Here is an 18130-nt window from a genome sequence, read left to right on the forward strand (position 1 = left end):
TTCAATACCAAGCACCCACATGGCAGCTCACAACTGTCTCTGACTCCAAGATCTGACACTTTCACAGAGACATACATGCAGGCAAAGCACCAATGTAAATAAAATAAAATATTAAAAAAAAAAAGACAGCCTCAGGAAGCTGGGCAGTGGTGGTGCACGCCTCTAATTCCAGTACTCAGGAGGCAGAGGCAGAAGATCTCTGTGAGTTCAAGGCCAGCCTGGTCTACAGAGTGAATTCCAGGACAGCCAGAGCTGTTACATAGAGACACCCTGTCTCAATCCCCACAAAAACATATATATATATGTGTGTGTATGTATGTATGTACGTACGTACGTACATATATATATATATGTGTGTGTGTGTATGTATGTATGTATGTATATTACATTATATATAATTACAATTTTTTAAAAGATTTATTCATTATTTATTATGTACACAGTGTTCTGCCTGCATGTATGCCTGAAGGCCAGAAGAGGGCACCAGATCTCATTACAGATGGTTGTGAGCCACCATGTGGTTGCTGGGAACTCAGGACCTCTGGAAGAGCAGCCAGCACTCTTAACCACTGAGCCATCTCTCCAGCCCCACCGTTTATGGAGATAGGCATTTAGTGTCCCTGTTTCATTCTAAATAAGAAAACAGAGACAAACAGATACTCACTCTAGCAGGATGCCATTAATATCTTGAGTGAAGAACTTCTGTTTGCTCTCTCCCTCAGCAGCCCTGGCAGCCTGATTCACAAGAGACAGTAATAACTATTAGTGCCCTTTCCCCATACATCCCTCACACTCACCAGCAGGCACAGAATTACTGCTCCCAAAGAGCACTTGCCAAAAAAACACTCCCCGCCATGTTCTTGACTATACCCCAGCCCCAGATTAAGGTCATCCCAAAGCTGTTGCAGCACCTGTGGGCAAGTTTCTTGCTTGGGACCTACAATACTAATCATGGAATAGAAAGTAGTGATCTTGAAGCATCTGGTCAAAGGCCAACTCAACCAGCAATCCAGCTTCTGTGTCCAGACTCTTACCAACTACACTGTAAATTGGGATTTCTATACTGTCCATGGTAGAAAAGCAACTAAGATCTTCAGCAAACCTACAAGATTTAAAGCAGTGGTTCTCAATCTTCCTAATGCTGTGACCCTTTAATACGGTTCCTCATGTTGTGGTGACCCCCAATCATAAAATTATTTCATTGCTACTTCATAATTGTAATTTTGCTGTTATGATTTGTAAATATAAGTATCTGTGCTTTCTGATGGTCTTAGGTGACCCCCAAGGGGTCGAAACCCACAAGTTGAAAACCACTGATTTAAAGGCTTTTATGTATCAAAAAATTATGCAAAGTCATAAAAATACTGGGTACCCCAGCCACACCTAGTACCCAGAGAGAAGCCTCCTGTGTAGCTTTAGTACTTAAGGACATCCTTTGAAAATCTGTAATATACTTACAATATCTCATACCCAGACTCCTGAAAATACATGATACTGAAGATGACGCCTTGGGAACAAGCCTAGAGATCACTGAAGTGACCAGAACAAAGACTAAATCTGGTCATTCTCACTTTTGGCTGAACATGAAGTTATCTAGGCAGCTTTCTCTACACCAGACAAATAACCATGATCTTGGGAGTGACCCAAACATCAGCTCTCTCAAAATAACACATGGTGATTTTAATGAGCAAAGAAGGTTGAAATCACTGACCCAAACAAAAGAAATGCTGACCCGAGAGATTAAAGCAAAACACAGTTTCTGAAATCCAACTTTATATAAAATGGGGACAACAAGGTGACTCTGTGGAACAGATACACAAATCTCAAATCCTCTGCCTTTCTCTAAATGCAGTCTCTGGGTCCCTCTGGCCCCTCTAACCACTCCATTAGGTCCTTTACAGGGTTCAAAAGCTGAGACTGACCTTTAACTCCTGATCCTCAGGCCTCTACCTCCCAAGTGCTAAGATCAGCACCAAGCTAGAATTTCTTCCAAAAATGTCATTCTCTCTTGTGGGTGCTAGGATTATAGGCATAAACTACTATGCATGGCTAAGGACATGCAATTTCCTTCTTTTTTTTTTTTAATTTTTATTTTTTGCTAAGGATCGAACCCAGGGCCTTACACTTGCTAGGCAAGCGCTCTACCACTGAGCTAAATCCCCAACGACATGCAATTTCTTATACTTTCGAAGCATTCAGAATTCTACCTTGGTGCTTTTCTAGGGCACTGAGTATATATTAATTTGATACTTAGATTTGTTTGTTTGTTTTCATGTTTGGGTTGGGTTTGCTCCCTTCGCACTTTACATTACGGGGGATAAAATACAAGGCTTCATGCATGTGATTCAAGCCCTGTACCACTGAGCTACAGCCTCAGTTAATATTGGAAGAAAATAAAATTGAATCCTATGTGCATGTGTGTTCTCATTACTGTGGCTGCTTGTGTTTGTACTGGTGTAAATATAGGCTAGTAGACCACTTTAACTTTGTTTCTTTAGGAGCCATGGTTACTCTGCAAGGACTCTAGAGAATCAAAACTTTTGTCCTCGTGCTTGTGTGGCAAGCACTTCACTAGCTTATGAACCAAGTTATTTTTTTAAATTTGTTTACTTAGACCAAGTTATTCTTTTGCTCAAACTTATACTACTAGTTCTAAGATCCTGAAGTATTCTTAATCAATTCAATCTAATTCCTTAAACAGATATTCAAATGTCATATTGCTCACCAGACCTATCAACAGTTTTAAGTGTCCTTCTCAATCACTCTTGTTGTGGAATATTATTTTAAGGTGTGATATTTTTGTTTATGTTGCATTTGTTTAACTCTGTGAAGCTGCGTTACTGTGCCTGTCTAAAATACTTGATGGTCTAATAAAGAGCTGAAAAGCCAATAGCAAGGCAGGAGAAAAGACAGGCAGAGCTGGCAGGCAGAGAGGATACATAGAAGGAGAAATCTGGGAAGGAGGAAAAAAGAGCCAGAGAAAGAGGAGGAAATCAGGAGCCAGCGCCCAGGTACACAACCAGAAACGGAGTAAGATTTACAGAAATAAGAGAATAGGAAAAGTCCAGAGGCAAAAGGTAGATGGGGAAGTTAAGGAAAGCTGGCAAGAAACAAGCCAAGCTAAGGCCGGGCTTTTATAATTAAGAATAAGCTCCTGTATGTGATTTATTTGGGAGCTGGGTGGCAGGCCCCCTCAAAAGAGCCAAAAAAAACCCCCAACAACACACTCTCTGCTTTATTCCTTTGAGGTAAGGTTTCTCTCTCTGAATCTGGAATTCAATCTTTTTGGGTAGGCTTTTAGCTAGCAAGCCCCACTGATCCTTCTGTTCCAGCCCACCCCAAGAGCACTAAGGTTACAGGAACATACCAGACCATACTTAGCTTGTTATGTAAGTACTAAGATCCAAAACTCAGGTCCTCATGGCTATGCAACTAGCACTCTTAACCACTGAGCTCCTAGCCTTGAACTCTTGATTCTTCATTCTCTACTCTGAGAACAGCAATTATAAGGGCATGCAAAACCACACCAGACTACAAATTTATTTTTAGATATTAAGCCATTTCTCTAGTACTTTAAAAGTTTTCTGCCTGTATAACCTTTTAAAAATTTTCTTTCTGAAGCCTTTCCAACTGCATAGGCTATTATTTTGGAGGATCTGGTTTTACAGTAAATTACTTAGGTGCTATATTTTAAAATAAATCCAAATTAAAGAACAACTGAAGTTGGGCTTGGTGCAACACACCCATAATCCCAGTTGCTCTGGAGGCTGAAGCAGGATTGCAAATTTGAGATAAGGCTGTGTAACTAAGTGAGACAACCATGATCTACACAAGTCTTTGATAGGGAGGTCCAGCCAGCATTAGGCTAGGCTAATGTGCTGGCTGAATGCAGTCACAGTGTGAGCTCAGACAAGATCAGAAGAGAGCCATTTAGCCAGCCCAGTCAGGAATCGTGGCTATGCAAAAGTTTTAGCATTCTTTTTCAAATTTAAGCACTAGAAATTGACATGCATATCATCTAAAGTCAAGATCTAAAATCTATTTAATCTTATTTTTAAAAAGAGAGGAAAATGTAACTAGGGAAGTAAAAAATAAATCAAGAAAAACATTAACTTCTACTCACAATTATGTACACTAAGTTTAATTTTGGGTTGAGACAGGGTCTCATGCAGCTCAGGCTCATCTTGAACTTCTTTTGTTGCCAAGGATGACCTTGAACAGCACACTCTCCTGCTACCACCTTCAAACTACTGGGATTATAGGTGAGTGCCGCCATGCCCAGCTGTCTAATTTAATTTTTTAAATGTCATGTTCCTTTCAAGATCTAGCATAAAACTCTTCATATTAAGGATACAAATATCTACATGTGGCTTTGGAATTCCATGTAATGGTCTGTGTCCAAATACATTCTTCTATGGAAAGACTACCTTTCCCAGAAAATTGTCAAAAAGGACCAGGCAGACATCCAGACACCCATGCACACATATGATGGGCTCCAAGTGCAGCAAAATCTATAATGCCCAGGAGCCATTATTCAGGAGAGACAACTTGCCAAATAGCAGATCTACCCGAGAGGCTTTCATGTACCACAGTCCAACACTGTTTCAGGCTGTAGCACTTCATTCTCATGAAACCTTATCCCCCCAAAAAAGTGAAGTAATAGGTTTCTACTCTGATCACAATCTACCGTGGGAGTGTTTATTCTGTAAAATAAACAATGGTCTACTATCGCTTAGTCCTATTTAATTTAGTTAACAAGACTTTGAAAGACTACAAAACAATGTGCTTACAAATTAAAGTATTGAAAAGAACACAATTTTTTAAACATGAATTCTGAGCAACAGACAGTATGCTCAAACATGCCAAGTGCAGATTCAACAGCTCTCCCTTCAATATCATATTAAGCTATACTATGTGTCCCTGACATGGCACAATTCATTAAAGCATTCTATTCAAGAATGCTTATAGGGGTTGGGGATTTAGCTCAGTGGTAGAGTTCTTGCCTAGCAAGCACAAGGCCTTGGGTTTGATCCTCAGCTCCAAAAAAAAAGAAAAGAAAGAGGCCCAAGAATGCTTATAGCCGGTACTATACATGGGCTTTAACAAGGAGGAACCATATATGTAAATAAGGTGTTTTGTTTGCTTTGTATATTATTTAAATATCTTCTCTAAGTGAGAAAAACATCTCTAGATGAAGCTGATGTTTTACACTGTCCTAAAACATGAAATATTATTCACAATCTGAAAATGCTATAAGAATCACTAGTTCAAAATGTACAGCTGTTAAGCACAAATGCTCCTGGAGCTACAGTTCAAATCATAGTGCCTAGAGGGAAATGTTCTTTTAACCAAAGGCAATGGTATCAAAACTAATGATCCATAGTTAGATAATTACAGCTAAATTACTGAACTGACCATTCTTAGCACTTAGGGATCAACTCCAAACACTGGAGACAAAGAGCAGTCCAGTTATCCCATGCTAAAGACTGCTTGCTGTTGTTTGGGACAGGAACAGTGCTCATAATGTTAAGCTCCAACATGTCAGTCACCATGCAACACTCTTGATACCCAACACAAAGAAGCAAGTAAAACCCAGCAGCAGCTAAGCATGTGCTGTGCTTACACATGTGTTTACAAGCAAGTGAATTTTCAAAATCTTTGGAAGAATTCAAAGATGACAATCTAACTCAGCTGCCTGCTGCCAACATCAGGGCTGGTCAACCACAAAAGCAAAGGTGAGTTGTGGGAAAGAAACTAATAGGCAGAAAACAGAACAAGAAAAAATCTCCCCAAAGTAAAATTTCCAGAAGTGAAGGAATTATGAGGTGAAAAAAGTGAAGCCTGGGGTGCAAAGCTTACACTGTTTCCTCCTTGGGATGAGATAAGAACTTGGGAACAGGCTGGGCAATGGTGGCACACGCCTTTAATCCCAGCATTCGGGAGGCAGAGTCAAGCAGATCTCTGTGAGTTCGAAGCCAGCCTGGTCTGCAGAGCAAGATCCAGGACAGGCTCCAAAGACACACAGAGAGACAGATCCTGTCTCTGAAAAAAAAAAAAAAAAAAAGAACTTGGGAACTTTACACTTCACTTCCCAAATCACTAAGGGTTTCTTGGGCATCAAGCCTCACAGGATGCAGAGCTAATGCCAACCAACCCAAAGAGCTTCCAGCAAAGGCCAGCCATATTGTGTCCCCATACCTGAGCCAGCTCCTTAACGCGCTTCTCCAGGGGGGTTGGCAGGCCTTCAGGGAAGGAAGAGGGCTGCCTGAATTCGTGATCCAATCCCACTCCCAGGGAATCACTTCCATCATCCATATCTTGGAAAGGGCTTCCTTCTGGAGACTCACTGAGCAGCTGCTCCAAATCCAAATCAGTCAGGGAGTCCATGGCAGTGGCAGCTTGGAGCAAGTCATTGTCAGATGTGGAGCCAAAGAGTGAGAGCAAGGGGTCAGAAGTGCCCTCCAATTCCCTCAGGCCCTGAGCTTCTATTGACGACACAGCTACAGGCTTATGCTCCTCCTCTCTCTTTTTCTGAGCCTCTTTCTCCTTCTGAAATTTCTTTAGCATCTCTCTAACACTTAACGACCCAGAGTACTTCTTCTTCTTTTTCTCCTTACTGGCATTGAGGGCTGTGAAGCTGCAAGCAAGAGGGAAACTAATTATTCAGGTTGCAGGACTCTCCATGAGAAATTCAGTACCCGTGATCCCTGCTCCCTCCATTCTCTTGGCATACAGAACTCATTCTTGCTGGACCAAGGCTTGAGTGTGAATACATATAAGCAACACAGTGCCATATAATGCTAAATATCCAGTGGGTTTTTTTGTTTTTGTTTTGTTTTTCAATATTAAGTATACAGTGTTCTGTCTGCATGTACGCCTGCAGACCAGAAGAGGGCATCAGATCTCATTACAAGTGGTTGTGAGCCACAATTAGGTTGCTGGGAATTGAACTCAGAACCTTTGCTCTTAACTGCTGAGCCATCTCTCCAGCCCCCAGTGGGTTTTAAGAATCATTGCCAGGCTGAAATAAAAGTTAGCAAAAAAAATGGGAGGGTCAAGAAAAGTATTTCAAGAAAGAAAGCATGAGAAACAGAGAAACAGCAGCAGCAACTTGAAGGCAGCTGGGCTGACTAAGGAGGAATCATGACCACAGGTGTAAGAAAATAGCAGACAGAAGAATAGGGGCAGAGAGGAGTCCTAAGAGAACAAGGAACATCAGCAAGCATATAGTGACAGAAATAGCTGGACACAGGAACACAGGCTATCTGACACACAGAGATGAGAGTGGCTGACTATACCCACAACAGCCCTGTTAGAGGAGAGGGAAAGGAGAGTCAGGCCCTATAGCCTCTTTTGAAGCTGGGGAAGAAGGAGAGGGCAAGTCAGCTCCCAGATGTCATGCCCTCATAGGACAGACTTTATCCTAGCAAAAAGCTGCTGCCTCTCACCCGGCTTTGGAAAACTTGGACTTTTTCGATTTCTTCTCTTTGTCGTAAGTGTCATCTTTTTTCTTCTTCTTTATCTTTTCACCACCTTCTTTCAACTTCCGCTTCTGAGAATTAAAGACACAAACACTCAAATGGAGAATATGGTGGCTGTTCTGAAGACAGAGTTGGAATGGGCTGTAGGTGGGCCCTCTCATTTTAAATAATGAGCAGTGGTAGGCAGACCCTAACACGTGCTCAATCTAAGGCTGACCAGTTTTCAGTGGGCGACAGCCCGAGAACTAAAGTCCTCTCCAAGTCCACAGCAAAGAAGCCACTGAGAATGGGGTGCAGTTCATTAGTCCATACCCTCATGGCTCTTCCCACTCTGAGATGTATCTGGAGCACACTGATGAAATGACTGAGGCCTCACGGTGTCCCCATGTTCCCATCATGTTGAGAAAACTCTTACCTTTCTACCAGTCTCCTAAGCCATCCTAAGAGTGCATATTCTAGATCACCTACTGATCTCAGTCATAGCAAAAAGTATTTCTGAAATCCAAAAGAAAGAATATCCTAACCTTTGGAGACTTTTTCTTCTTTTCCTTAATGAAGTCATCCTCAGATTCTGAAGCTTGTCTAAACTGCAAGGTTCCCGAGTTAATGTAAAATCCTCCATACTTTGTGGTCAAAGAAGCAGGAACAAGTTCATCATACTGCGGGGGAGAAACATACCATCAGCTCCCATTTCTGGTTCTATAGTTCAAGGTACAAAGCATATCTTAAGAGATGAACTAGGATTTTCTGTCACTCTTCAGACACCATGCTAAAGCATTCTCTCCTCAATCACTAATGTGCAAGCTACTAGGTGTTTTGGAAAGAAGAGGTGGTGAGTTTCAATGAAAAAACCAAAGCCTGGGTCCAGGAAGTCCCTTGCTCTCAAGTTCAGGGTTTTTGTGCTAAGAGGACACACTAAGATGTCACAACCCTGCCCCACTGTCAGTATCAATTCATTCATTAACTACTTACCGCCTCAGAGTTATCGATGAAAGAATCCGATTCATCATAGCCATACCCCATATCAATCAAATCCTGTATTCGGTCTTTCCTACGTTTCTTTCCACCCTGAAATTTAAAAGCAAGGGGTCACACACTTTTTGATAAGTACAATGAATTAAATGTTGCTTTGAGTCTCATCAGCTAGTGATTAAAGGTTGAAAAGCACTGAAATACATACTCCCCTCACCCTGTCTCTCTCCTCTCTGTCTGTCTGTCTCTCTCATAAACATACCCCAACACACCCAACCCCCTTGTCTAAAGACCTTTGAAAATAGGGCAGATTTATATCTGCATAAATGGCCTAAGACAGAAGAATGAAATAAATGGATTCTTTTGTTCTGTAACAAAACACATTCTCTAAGGACTTATTTATCCATTTAACTCACACATTTTTCCTGCCACCTGAGAGCTCTGAACCTTAATGCATTTGTTTAATAGCTATATTCTATTTCCTCTGAGTGCTACATCAATTTCCAGATCATTTCTGACTATATGATAATCCACTAAATGAACATGAAAATGCCTGGAGACTGTTCTCACTAATGAGGTTATTGTCTTGCCCAGCACAGAAATCTTACATATTTTTCTTCAAATTTCCGTGCAAGGGCCTCCACCTTATGCCTTTCTTTTTCTTCATCGTTGAATGGATCCAAGACATCTTTTTTCTGGAAAAAGATCATTTCACAAAAAAATAAATCATACACACACAAAAAGCCACGGTCCTGGTTAAAGAACCTTCAATGACTACCCAACACTTATAAACTGTGTAATAAAAACTATTATTCAGAAACAGCAAGATGGAATACATGCTGCCATCACACTATGTTGTATTGTTTAAAAAACAGAATTTCAGCAGGTGTATCAGTTCATTGTAATCCTAGCTACTAGAAAGGCTGAGGCACAAGGATCACAATTTCAAAGCCAGCCTGACTACAGAGTGAGGTCAAGACCAACCTAAACAAGGCATGGATGGCTTGTCTTAAACTAAAAGAAAAAGGGGCTGAGAGCCTAGTTTAATGTTCTTGCCCTTGCATAATCAAAGCCTTAGGTTCAACCCAAGAACCCTAAGAAAGAGAAGAGAAGAGAAGAGAAGAGAAGAGAGAGAGAAGAGAAGAGAAAGAGAGAGAGAGAGAAAATGAATATGGAATTTCAAGAAAACTTGATCAAATATGTACAATAGCCTAACAATGGGTCTTCAAACCAAGCAAAGGGCCTTTACTAGAGATGTTCCATGTCTACAGAACTGTGTTTAAAAGTCAAACACAAACTTAAGGGAACTCAAAAAGTGGTCTGAATAGTACTTCTCAAGTCAAACACTGATTCAAGGAATTCTTACCCTTGGAAACATACCTTCAAGGGTCCACTATCATAACCCTCTTGTCTGCCAATCTCAATAATCATTCCAAATATTTTCATCTGTTTTTCTAAAGTTTATTTTTACTCCATAAGTTTACTCATGCATTTATTTTTTATCAAGTAAATTGTCCATAGCTGGACTTATGTTCTTGGGCAAGGAATTTTAATATTAATAGAGATTACACTACACATGCTAAGACTTTAGAGTATAAATAAAATACTAAAAAATGGATGTTTGCTTCAAAACAAAAGTCTCTAGGCCAGGCATGGAGGTACATGCCTGTAATCTCAGCACTTGGAAAACAGAAGCAAAAGAACAGAGTTCTAGGCCAGCCCAGATTATATAAGGCTCAATTTCCAACCTAAAAAAAAAAAAAAAAAAAAATCCTGTATTCCACCTTCCTGTCTACTAAAACCCACACACCCATAAGATCAGTTACATGATTTATAGCGTGTATACACACACACATATATATACATATATATAAACACACACACACACACACACACACACACACACACACGACTACTGTGGTACATACAAAATATAAACATTTAATGGTAATTAATGTCTGGGTTTTATTTTTAAATTTTTATCTTTATTTTATATGTACAAGTGCTTTGCCTGAACGTATATATGCATAGTATATGCATGCCTGGTGCCCAAAGAGGTCAGAAGGGAACATCAGATCCCCTGGAACTAGAGTTACAGATGGTTGTGAGCCACCATGTGGGTGCTAGAAATGGAACTCAGGTCCTGTATAAAAAAAGCAGCCAGAGGCCTGGCAGTGGTGGCACACGCCTTTAAACTCAGCACTCGGAAGGCAGGGCCAGGCGGATCTCTGTGAGTTCGAGGCCAGCCTGGGCTACCTACCAAGTAAGTTCTAGGAAAAAGGTGCAAAGATACACAGAGAAACCCTGTCTCAGGGAAGAAAAAAAAAAAAGAGTAACATAAAACAAACAAAAAAAAAGCAGCCAGTGCTCTTAACCACTGAGCCATCTCTCCAAATCTACATGGGCTATTTTTAAAAACAAGTGCTTATTTGTATCTTCTAATATTTCTACAATGATCACATACAACTTAAATGGCTAAAATAACTTTAGAAATCCCATTTTTTAGTACTAACCAATTCAACATGAACTCTTCAAAGCCAAGGAATACACCATTCAATTACTATTTCTAGACCAAAGGTTCACCTCTTTCCAGATAGCATCCTGGCCATTGTTAAGCTCAGCCCTTTGGGGCTTAAACCTTATCATATTTTAACTTCTGCTACCTGTTCTAGGATTTTCTTAAAATACCCATGAGACTGTAAATTCCCATGAAGCACGGACAGTCTTTCCCACCGTGCAGCAGCACTTCACATTGTAAAGAATAGGTGCTAACTGACCCAACACACAAACATATCAGGTTATACTAGGGGTGGGAGTGGATGCCCAGGACCTCATGCATGACTATACTCTTAACACTTCAAGACAGATCCTCCTTTCAGGAGTCGTAAAACTGACTCAGGAGTTGTAAAACTGAAGTCCAAGAGTATATTCCATGTATTTTTGTGCAATATTGAAAGTAATATGGAGCTTCTCTACCCTAGCTGCCAAAATAAAAAACAAGGTAAGAGCATCGAAGTTTGAGCCCATAAATAAATATGTTAACCTACTCTTGCTAATGTCTCTTTCTCTTAAGGAAGAAGATACCATCCCTACACTGAAAAAGTAACAGTGAACAGATTTTAAATTATTTTCTCATCCTGTTTACTGGCTCTTATACAACACAATGACTCTTGGTATAGATGCATGGACTTTATCCTGGCTAAGTATCAATCAAGACAACAAACATTTGGGCTGGAGAGATAGCTCAGCAGCTAAGAGTGTTTGCAGAGCACCTGGGGTCCCCTTCCCAGAACCCACATAACAGCTCACAACCCTCTGTAACTCCAGTTCCAAAGGACCCAACTCCTTCTTGTAGCTTCTACATGTAACACACAGGGTACAGACACACATAGACCGAACACTTACATACATAAAAGCAAATAATGGAGCTGGAGAAATGGCTCAGTGGTTGAGAGTGCTGGCTGCTCTTACAGAGGACCTGGGTTCAAATCCCAGCACCCACATGATGGCTCACTATCATCTATAACTCCAGTTCCAGGGGATCTGACACCTTCTTCTAGTTTCTGCAGGTACCAGGTACACATGCAGTATATATATATATACACACACACACACATGTAGGAAAAACACTTATAACTTTAAAAATAATAAACATATTTTTGGTCAGGTGTGGTGGCATATCTCAGCACCCAGAAGGTGGAGGAAGAAGGTTCAGAAATTCAAGAGCATTTTGCTACATGGTAAGTTAAGAAGCCAGCCTGGGATACATGAGACCCTGCCTCAAACAAAACAAAACATAACCCTCTACATTTTTACTTAAGAAAAGTGAGGAATGTTTCTAACTAGACATGCTTCCTCCAAACACCCCTAAAATGAGTCAGGTAAGTGAGTACTTGGCACTGAGACACTATGCTAGAGACTTTAACAACATGATCTCACTCTACCCTCAGACACTGTGAACCAGGTACTGGCCTCATCCCTGTTCTAGTAAAAACCACCAGAGACCAAATTGCCACAAGTGTGATCCTACTGACCTTCTCCTTCTAGCCTAACACAGTATACTATATTCGGTAAATGTATAAAATGCTCTTCATCTAGCTCCTACTCATGATACATGATTCTATATACATACAACACACAAAGATATGCAAAACTGGTCTTAACTGATAGCAGTTGCCTGTGAGGAAGGGGGATAGTGTTCTTTGAGGCAAGTAGTATTTCTAGTATCCTGGTAAATGTTGTATTTTATGAATCATGTACAAGTTACATGGCTGGGCTGAGTTTGTGAAAACCCACAAACTTTATCATATGTACTTTTTTCATGTATGTGTAACTCAACTAAAAATTGTATTTATATTTTTTAGTTGGATATAGTGGTGTAAGTATGTGATCCCAGCACTTAGTTTGCCACAAGAGAATCTTAAATTCAAGGTCATCTGGGCTATAATAGTAAAACTATGTGCTACTTGTTTGTCAGCTTGACACAAGCTAGAGTAATTAAAAAGAGAAAAAGTGTCCAACAGATTGACCTGTAGGCAGGTCTATGGGGATATTTTCTTGATTAATGATTGATGTGGGAATAGCCCACTCTATGTGGTGACACCCCTGGGCAGGTGGCCCTAGACTGCATAAGAAAGGTAACTAAGCAAGGCAAAAGGAACAAGCCACTAAGTAGTATTCTTCCATAGCTCCTGCTTCTGTTCTTGCCTTAACTTTCCTTCATGATAGACTGTAGTGTAAGCTGTAAACTGAAATAATCCTTTCCTCCTCCCCAAATTGTTTTTGGTCTCTATATTTGTCACAACAATAGAAAGCAATCAAAGACACTGTTCTGAAACTATATAAACACACACATACTTTTTTAAAATGTTAATGAGCTGGGTAACGGTGGGACATGCCTTTAATGCCAGCACTTGGGAGTCAGCGGCCAGCCTGGTCTACAGAGCAAGTTCCAGGATAGCCATGGCTACACAGAGAAACCCTGTCTTGAAAAACCAATAAAATTAATTAATTAAATTAACATTAAAAAATGTGTTGCTTCTTTTTTATATAATCAGCCATAACTTAAACTGGCCTTGAATGTGTCATATACTTTTCTCTAGCATAAGTCAGGAGACAGATCTTTTTTTTTTTTTTTTTGGTTTTCTCTGTGTAGTTTTGGTGCCTGTTCTGGATCTCTCTCTGTAGACCAGGCTGGCCTCAAACTCACAGAGATCAGCCTGGCTCTCTGCCTCTCAAGTGCTGGGATTAAAGGCCTGTGCCACTACTGCCTGGCAGGAGACAGATATTAAAAGAATTCTCTTTTCTCACTCTAGATGAATTGTGATCTTGGGAAAGCCCAGGACTTACTTCCCTGATATAAAGGCCCATGTGGCCGGGGGCAGTGGTGGCACATGCCTGTAATCCCAGCACTCCGGAGGCAGAGGCAGGTGGATCTCTGTGAGTTCGAGGCCAGCCTGGTCTACAGAGTGAGTTCCAGGACAGCCTCCAAAGCTACAGAGAAACCCTGTCTCAAAAAACCACAAAAAAAAAAAAAAAAAGGCCCATGTGAACATATTGATATCTTCATGTTAGGTCTGCAGAGCAACTCTGGGTCTACTAGAATGTACCTTGTCTCCGGGATGAAAGCCTTTTACCTTCCCTCGGATGCTCTTCACCAGCTCTGGGTAGAAGAACTCTGGGCAGCGTTTGTGATCTGGTTCAAAGAGGGTGAGTGTAATCCGAACAGCGGCTGCAGCTGGCTCACAGTCTTGATGCTGTTCTGTTCCTCCAACCTCCTCTTTCCTGGACTTCTTTAAAAATGCAGGATTCAAAGAACCTGGGAGAGAGGTGAACTGGACCCTGTGGGGCTCCGACATGGCTACCAACAAGTCTTAGCAGGTGTCACTGCATGATTTCTGTTAACATTGAAAAGAAGGGCCAAGTCAAACCAAAATAATGAAGATAAACATTTTCAAAATAACAAAATAGTTGTCAACTACACAGACTTAAAAAAAATTTCCTTATCAAGAAGAATCCATTGACAAATTATAACTATCTTAACTCATTTAAGTAAATAGTTGTAAATATAAAATTTTTCCTATTTTAGAAATCATTCCAACATCACATAATTCAGGTCAAAAGCTTGTATATTGATGCAGTCAAAACTGGGTTTTGTTTCTTGGGGGGTGGGGCATGTGACCCTTCTCATTTCCTTTGTGCCTAGAAAGTCCTTTACAAACAGACCATATAGAATAGAAAAACCACCAAGTCAGTCTTCTATAACTCTAACCTAAATTGAACTAACTATGTTCTAAGGTCTAAGAACAGGCTCTAACTTGTTTTTTCCCAGTTCCCAGTACCAATTACTGAAGATTCTTCCGTTCCCTGTTGATTTGTCATAGACCAAAGCAGACCTCATATATAGTTATGGTCCATGCTAAAAGCCGTGTTACATTTAATCAAGTACTGGAGAGATTCTTTAACCAGTACTGCTCTGTCTTGAAAACTCTTACACTTTTAGTATACTAAATTAAAAGTTCATCTTTTTTTTTTCTTTAAATAATAACTGGGGGCTGGAGAGATGGTTCAGTGGTTAAGTGCACTCTGTTCTTCCAGTGGACACTGGTTTAATTCCCAACATCCACATAGCATCTCACAACTATCTGTAACTCCAAGATCTGACACCTTCACACAGACATACATACAGGCACAACACCAATGCACATGAAATAAAAATAAATTATCTTTTTTAAAAAAAAGGCTTTTAGGCCGGGCAGTGGTGGGGCACGCCTTTAATCCCAGCACTTGGGAGGCAGAAGCAGGTGGATCTCTGTGAGTTCGAGGTCAGCCTGATCTACAAAGTGAGTTCCAGGAAAGGTACAAAGCTACACAGAGAAACCCTGTCTCGAAAAACAAACAAAAAACAAAAAACAAAAAAAAAACAAAAACAAAAAACTGGCTTTTAACCTATTTCGATCAATTTTAGAATCCTTTTTGCAAGTTTCCTACAAAATGTGACTATACTTTGCAGAATGAGTTGTAAATATGAATTAATTCGTAGGGCAGTGGTGGCGCACGCCTGTAATCCCAGCACTTGGGAAGCAGAGGCAGGCGGATCTTTTTGAGTTCAAGGCCAGCCTAGTCTACAGAGCAAGATCCAGGAAAGGCGCAAAGCTACACAGAGAAACCCTGTCTCAAAAAACAAAACAAACAAACAAACAAAAAAAGAATTACTTCAGCATGATTTGTCTCTCTCTCTCTCTCTCTCTATATATATATATATATATATATATATATATATATATATGTAGGTGTATTAGGATATATTCAAATTCATTCATTTCATTATCATCATAAAAAGGTGATATAAGACCAGATAAGGTAGTAAAAACTAAACAAATGAGTTAAAAAACAAAATCATCTAACCAGGCTGCAAAGACATAAGCAGTAAAATAGATTGGCCTGTGCAAAATGTTTACCAACATGCACTAAGACACTGGAAAAAAGAACCCTAAAAGAAACCTCGAAGGGCCTCAGGACACTGCTGGAAATTCACCTGGCTGTGAAAAATAAACTTGAACTGAAAGTTAAAGGCTTGGAGGCTCCCCACTGAGAGGAAACACAATCTTACTGTAAGAAATGGATCAGCAAGTTACTCAATTGGATGAAGGAAGTGGCAACCAGATCCTAGTCTTTCTGTTTAGCCACAACTTTTTCAATGTATCCTCATTTCAGTTCAGGCTTTCAGAGGGCACAACTCAAATCCACATAGCCAGTAACAATACTATTAGTTACAACAGTCTCTGCAAGCCTTAGTCAGCAGGGAGACAAGACTAGAGGACAAAGTAAATCACCTATTAACTCTTACAAATCAGACTTTGGTTAAGTTTTATGATGTTCACATCATACTATTTTGTTCTTGGGCTAGGCCATTAGAAACATTTAAGATGATCAGATAGATATATTAAAGGACATGTTAAACTTATGCATTTAATTCCAAATGCTTAAGAAAGTGTAATTAAATTCTAAAGTCCATAAAAGAACCTGAATTGCATTTATACAAGTAAATTAATAAGCCTGGAGGTGGTGGCACATGCCTTTAGTCCCAGCAGAGCCAGGCAGATCTCTGTGAGTTCAAGGCCAGCCTGGTCTACAGAGCAAGATCCAGGACAGGCACCAAAACTACTGTCTCAAAAAAACAAAACAACAACAACAAAAATGAGTTATAGTCTTGGAAAGAGCTTACTATAAAGTTTACAAGTTTGCTTCTTTAGAAATATGAAATAGCAGGGCAGAGTAGCATATGCCTTTAATCCCAACACTTGGAAGGCAGAGACAGGTGGATCTTCATGAGTTTGAGGCTGGTCTACAGAGTTCTAGGCAACCAGGGCTACACAGAGAAACACTGTCTCATCCCCCTCCCCTCCAAAAAAAAAAAGAGAGAGAAAAGAAATATGAAGTATCTACGCAAATTAAGAAAAAAATACATGTAGTATAAAACACTTAAGAGAATCTAATTGACCTGGTTTAAAAGAGTCAATTGTTTAAGGAAGTTTAATCTATTTAAGCTAGTGCTGTCTCAAACATGTGTCCAAGTTTTATTTTCACATGCAAGTATGCATGTATATGTGTGCATGTGTGAAAACTTACAGAGGTTGGTTCTTTCATCGTGTGGGTTCCGGGGACTGAATGTAGGTCTTCAGGCTTGGAGGCAGGCACCCTTATCTGCTGAGCCATCTTGCAGACCCTCAAGTAATTTTTTGACATATAAATTCTTAAATTTGCAAACAAAACATGAATGAATTTTTACACGTCTTAAAAATAGCTATAAATGGGCTGGAGATGTAGCTCAGTAGAGTGCTTTCCTAGTACACTGGAGGCCCTGGGTTCAATTCCCACAGTGAATTAAACTGGGAATGGTAATATACACCTGTAATCTCAGCACTGTGGAGGAGGAGGCAGGAAGACCAGGAATTTAAAATCACTCTTGGCTATATAAGAAGCTGAAAGCCAGCTTGGATTACATGAAACTCTGTCTTCAAATAAAACAAAAAGAAAACAAAAACACAAACCTAGAGATTAGAGTTTTTTTTGTTTTTTCAAGACAGGGTTTCTCCATGTAGCCCTGGCTTGAGACTAGTTTTTAAATACTCAGAATGAGTTGAATATTAGAATGCACACAGGAAGAAAAAAAAAAAACTTTTTTAAAAAATTGTGCCTAGGGTCGGGGATTTAGCTCAGTGGTAGAGCGCTTGCGCAAGGCCCTGGGTTTGATCCCCAGCTCTGGAAAAAAAAAGTTGTGCCTAGGGAGGTGGTGGCATATGCCTTCAATTCCAATCAAGGCAGGCAGATCTCTGAGTTCTAGGCCAGCCTGGTCTACAGAGCAAGTTCCAGGACAGCCAAGGGTACAGAGAAACCCTGTCCTGAAAAACCACACACACAAAAAGATTATGTAAAAGCCGCTGATTTTTCTGTGTCTCCAGGTGTTCCCAGGTATTGTTTATGTTTTGTTCTCATCACTCTACTTTTTGAGCAGACTGCTGCTGAAACAAAGAAACGTGTATGCTGATTTTATCATTGTCTTCTTATTTAACGGCTTTTCTCTTTTTATTCCAAAATGCAGTTTTATTATCTACAGAAATGACAACTTTTCTTCCACGTTTATTTTTGTTTCCTGTCTTATTTCATTAGGTAGA

The 18130-nt window shown here is 40.1% G+C and overlaps 1 protein-coding gene across 5 annotated transcripts in view; it reads right to left on the reverse strand.

Moving 5' to 3' along the window:
* Window positions 1-18130, reverse strand: part of Ubn1 (ubinuclein 1) — a 32797-nt gene that overhangs the window by 13247 nt on the left and 1420 nt on the right. For 3 of the 5 annotated variants that reach the window (XM_036195750.1, XM_036195748.1, XM_036195745.1), the window contains exons 2-8: window positions 14063-14350; window positions 9062-9148; window positions 8454-8549; window positions 8006-8140; window positions 7449-7552; window positions 6199-6637; window positions 665-735 (exon numbers count right to left, since the gene is read on the reverse strand). In XM_036195750.1, the coding sequence (XP_036051643.1) occupies window positions 665-735; window positions 6199-6637; window positions 7449-7552; window positions 8006-8140; window positions 8454-8549; window positions 9062-9148; window positions 14063-14311 (1181 nt within the window). In that variant the 5' untranslated portion in view covers window positions 14312-14350. Of the gene's footprint in view, window positions 1-664; window positions 736-6198; window positions 6638-7448; window positions 7553-8005; window positions 8141-8453; window positions 8550-9061; window positions 9149-14062; window positions 14351-17084; window positions 17477-18130 lie in introns of those variants that run through there. The other 2 variants (XM_036195746.1, XM_036195747.1) reach the window with 2 other exon arrangements.

Source organism: Onychomys torridus, chromosome 8, assembly GCF_903995425.1.
Source record: "Onychomys torridus chromosome 8, mOncTor1.1, whole genome shotgun sequence".
NCBI classification, from domain to species: Eukaryota; Metazoa; Chordata; class Mammalia; order Rodentia; family Cricetidae; genus Onychomys; species Onychomys torridus.